General features: G+C 46.2%; 1 protein-coding gene across 1 annotated transcript; it reads right to left on the bottom strand.

Annotated features, from left to right (window-relative positions):
• Positions 1-231: 231 nt before the first annotated feature.
• SARC_08792 (hypothetical protein) lies at positions 232-4,680 on the bottom strand. The gene is made up of 5 exons (XM_014297217.1): positions 4,591-4,680; positions 3,984-4,030; positions 3,085-3,307; positions 1,626-1,723; positions 232-676 (listed from the first exon to the last, which is right to left on the bottom strand). Exons 1-5 carry the CDS (start codon positions 4,663-4,665, stop codon positions 568-570), a joined length of 552 nt encoding a protein of 183 aa, XP_014152692.1. The 5' UTR covers positions 4,666-4,680; the 3' UTR covers positions 232-567.
• Between the last annotated feature and the right edge of the window lie 169 nt (positions 4,681-4,849).

Below are 4,849 nucleotides of genomic sequence, written 5' to 3' on the forward strand. Positions count from 1 at the left end.
AGCAACTATTCCCTCATATAGTCCTTTCTTTTCATATTAGGCTCGACCCTCTCTACCCCACTTATACGTTGTAACGCTTTTCAACTTTATACGTTTACATTCAACATATACGCTGAACCCCAGTACGGAAATAGACGTTTGTGGATCGAGGATTACGTTCTCAGCAGAGTGCATTCAACTGCTGAACCCGCAGTGCCTGATAGCGCCAGGACTCAGATATCTCAGAGCGTCCGACATTTTGTTTAACTCTACTGTAAACCATTGTTTTATAGAAATGATGTGTGAAGTTACCTTCAAGCAAGTGAATTTTTACACATGACAACTTTATATTCGTACGTTTAATATTTCGTACGTTTAATATATGGGTGTGTATGTATGTAGTTGTACATACACAATCATTAGTGTCTGTTCACGCAAGTATGCAATACGCTTGGCCCAAATACAACCAATCGACCAGGAGTGAAAATTTTCGTGCACCTTATCGAATCTGTGGCGTTTTGCACTACTGAAACGGGTGCAAAAACTTGGTTCGCTGTGCGACCGGATCTCAGATTGCTGGAGCGGTATCTAGGCCATCTCAAGTTGCGACAGAGCTCGGTGTCCACTCAGAAACATCACCACGCCAATGGGAAGGAAGTACCAGATGGTTGTATACATGTTGAGCTCGACCCAGAACCTGTTCGGTAACAGAGGGGGTATCAACAATGGTGGGATATTAGATCATCAGCATAGTACAACTACAACGGCATGTGAGATACCACATACGGATTGGTAGTATATACGTTCATTCGATACAACTCACAAGCCGTCGAGCATCGCCATGGGGCTGCGTGATTTACAAACCGGCGTATTCAGATCCTTTCCGAATACCCGTTCCGTGAACAATATAAACCCTAAACCCCTAAGACTAAACCTTACACCAGTGGCTTACATCCTTGAGGTCTTGCAAACTAACACCTAAAACCCTAAACCCTTAAACATAGGGCTACGCCCGAGTAGCAAAGCTCTGGTATTCAATAGTGTGCTGTAAGAACCTTGAGGTAATCGGCTACCAGGCTGGGTGATGGTATAAACCGATATACAGGCTTCAAACATTGCCTCTTGAGACCAGAACTCTGCGATAGATGCACAGACGCACGCTAACACACTTGCACACAACACGGAGAATTGCCCACATCCTGGGTGAGCTATGGCTAGAGCTGACAGACTGCTTCGTGCTACAGGACCCATGGCCTGCGAATACACCCGACCGCACGTGTCACACTATTGTAATGCGAATGAATCTCATAAATCCCTAAACGGCTAAACCCAAATACTGTGTGAAATCACGATGCTATTGGAGTGTCAGATCGTCGGCTTGCAACACTGTACATCACTTTTGGTAGAACGTTGAGGTGGCTGTAGCAACCGAAGCAATATACAATGCTCATCATATACACTCGCTAGACTAAAGGGCGTGCATAGCCACCAACGAGGGATGAAACGGCCACGCACCGTCATACAAGTAACCTATCACTAGATATTAATTGACAGATCGACAGTGAAACCGCAAGGTATGGACGGGTCCTTGAATTAAGAACACACACACTGCCGCGTGCACGCTTCTCCTCCACTCACTCACTCACCAGATAAAGAGGGCGTACATAGCCACCAACGACGAGTGGAAGACCAACGCAGCCAGCGATGGGTTAAACTGCTTCAGGTTCACTCCTAGCCCGGCCCACTGCACGTGTGTGTGGAATGGGGTATGTAAGAGTGTGTGGAATGGGATATGTAGGAGTGTGTGGAATGGGGTATGTAGGGTTGTGTGGAATGGGATATGTAGGGTGTGTGGAATGGGGTATGTAGGAGTGTGTGGAACGGGTTATGTAGGGTGTGTGGAATGGGATAATGTAGGGTGTGTGGAATGGGGTATGTACGAGTGTGTGGAATGAGGTATGTAAGAGTGTGTGGAATGGGTTATGTAGGGGTGTGTGGAATGGGGTATGTAGGAGTGTGTGGAATGGGGTATGTAAGAGTGTGTGAAATTGGGTATGTAGGAGTGTGTGGAATGGGCTATGTAGGAGTGTGTGGAATGGGGTATGTAGGAGTGTGAGCAATGGGGTATGTAGGTGGCATTAGAAGTGCGCTGGGTATGCATACATTAGCGACGTTTGTGGAAGGACGTGGTTCAGAGGCACATACGCATCACGTGCAAGCACCCTTGCGGGAGTGCGAGCTATTGAGCCGGTATACCATGATAGTGGTAGGAGTATGTGATGGTGCCAGGAAAGTTTACGGAGAATGAGGTATAGAAGTATATAGCACTGCCCCTGTATAACTTATACACGCACACTCAGAGGAGTTTGATGGCAGGAAAGCGTCTTTGTAGAGCACTCAGTTACACGGGAACACGGACGTCTCCGCATTGCACACACACTTACATATATACCCTTGGACCAACCAGAATCTACAACCAGGCATCCTTCTAGTACTACACCAGAAACCAACTGTAATCTGTTCATCGTAAACTCGCCCATTGATTGGACTTATGCATCTACAACGATACTCACGCACACACCAAATGAAGAGTGCACATTGTGCCATACAAACGTACCGCTCCGAAGAATGTGACAGCAAGCAGGAGCGAGCACCGCGGCGAAGAAGACAGTTCCCATATATGAGGAAGGCACCTCATGGTAAAGGCATTCAGATACCCGATAACATACAAGCAACTACAAGCTGCATATCGCACAAACTTGTTGAATGCATACCTGCACCCCCATATCGGTATACGAGTACAACTCAATACATATCTGTATATAAGTATTCAGAAGCACAACCGTCCTACTCCGAGCAGCATGACAGCAGAAGCCAGCCCCACCGCACAGAAAACGGCACCCATGAACGAAAAGTGCACCTCATCATGGTAAATAGATTATCACACCCAATGATATACAGGCAACTGCGGATTGCTTATCGCAGAAACCCGTTGAACGCATACATGCACCCCCAAATTTGACCCCAAGCACAACCCAAACGATATCTGTGTATATGTACCCAGAAGCACAACCCGTATGTATGTATGCAGAAACACCAACGTACCGCTCCCAGAAGTATGACGGCAGGAGCCACCACCGCCGCAGAGAAAACGGTTCCCATGAACGACGAGGGCACCTCGAATCCAGGCGTAAAGGTGTACTCGAGCGGCTCAAGTCTGTGTACGCCAGTAGCACTCTGGCGCACAAACGTCGACGCAATGTCTGCCTTGCCCACGGTCCAGGTCAGAGGCTTCTCGATCATCAGACCACCCACGAGCACATCAATGCTGTGGAGGTGGGCGTGGAGGTGGAGGGTCAGTGGGTGGGGTGGGTTAGGTTAGATAGGGTGTGTATCGTAGTGTATTTGTTATACACACGGATCGAAGTCGAGCACTTGTACACGACTAGACGAACAGAGTGTATACTCTTGAAGACATAGCTGAACTCTTGGACGAGCATGCAGATACTGGAGTGTGGAAGTGGCGGATCACCTGTGGTGGTTCATTCCATCTGTGTCATCTGTGTTTTCTATATTCAAATGACAAATCGAACACATCAATGCTGTGGGGCGGTAGAAGAGGTGCAGTACGTTAGAATAGGTCTGTACTAGAACTGGGCCTAATACACACCTGAAGACCGTAGTTGCTGACCTCTGAATGACGGCTAGGACTCCGACGGCTCACATAATGAGAAGTCACAAACACAACCAACACAGCAGGTACTATGAGCAGGAAATTTGTGTAGAGTTGAACTCTTGTGTATGGCTCGACAATCACGCTCTTCGCATGGTACAGACATCCTGTAGTCCGCATGCCAGCCGAATTAACGAAGACACCAAGACTATATGAAGCTCACTGATCGATTGACAATAACGAGTTCTCACAGCCGAATTGCGTACCACGTCCAAGTTCATCGAAACATAATGCGAAGTATCGGTGTTCCGACATAGAACAGATGACATACGTGTATGTGCCGGCTTCCACCTTGGGCCCACGTTTGCTGGAGAAATCCTGTGCAGAGAATTGAGCAATGATTCAGACCACCATACAAGACTAGTAAGAGATTGTAGGTACGCTGAGTGTACAAGAACCCTCTTGTATTTATTCATACATATATATACATACATACTCACATATATATACATATACACTCAGATATATACATATATATCATATCTATATCGCATATCTCTGCCGTGCAGTGGCTGACTAAACTACTCAGTCGTAGGCAAATTTTCACACTAGGCATCCAGAAGCTACCGTTATACGCACCCGTTCGCTACAACAAATGGGTTTTTTCGCCTGTCGCGAACGTAGTCCGTTCGCTACAACAAGTGGCTTTTTTCGCCTGTCGCGAACGTTATTGTGGTGAAATATAAAAAAAACACAATTGCGCCATAAATTGCAGGAAAGACACAACCATAAGTAGCCTATGACAGCAGCCGAGTATATACAAATATCTGTATACACATATATACGTATAAATAAGTGCATATACACATACCGACCAACCAAATACTCACTATCAAGGTGGATATATACGTATATGCATACGCAGACAAGATACCTACCATCGCAGCGGTGTACTTTCCGTCACCTTTGGTAGTCTTCACAGTCTTGATTCGATCGACAGTGGGTGACGTCATACGAATGTCCACCTGAACAAACAGATTACGTCAGACAGTGGTGCCAATGCACTCGTACCAACACACATGCGTCACTGCACTATATAGTTCAAACCGGCCCCGACCCCCGATTAGATCAGAGCAAGATTCTTGATGTTTGAAACTAGAATATATATATTTATATATATATATATATATATATATA

Source organism: Sphaeroforma arctica, assembly GCF_001186125.1.
Source record: "Sphaeroforma arctica JP610 unplaced genomic scaffold supercont1.828, whole genome shotgun sequence".
In the NCBI taxonomy this organism is placed as follows: Eukaryota; class Ichthyosporea; order Ichthyophonida; genus Sphaeroforma; species Sphaeroforma arctica.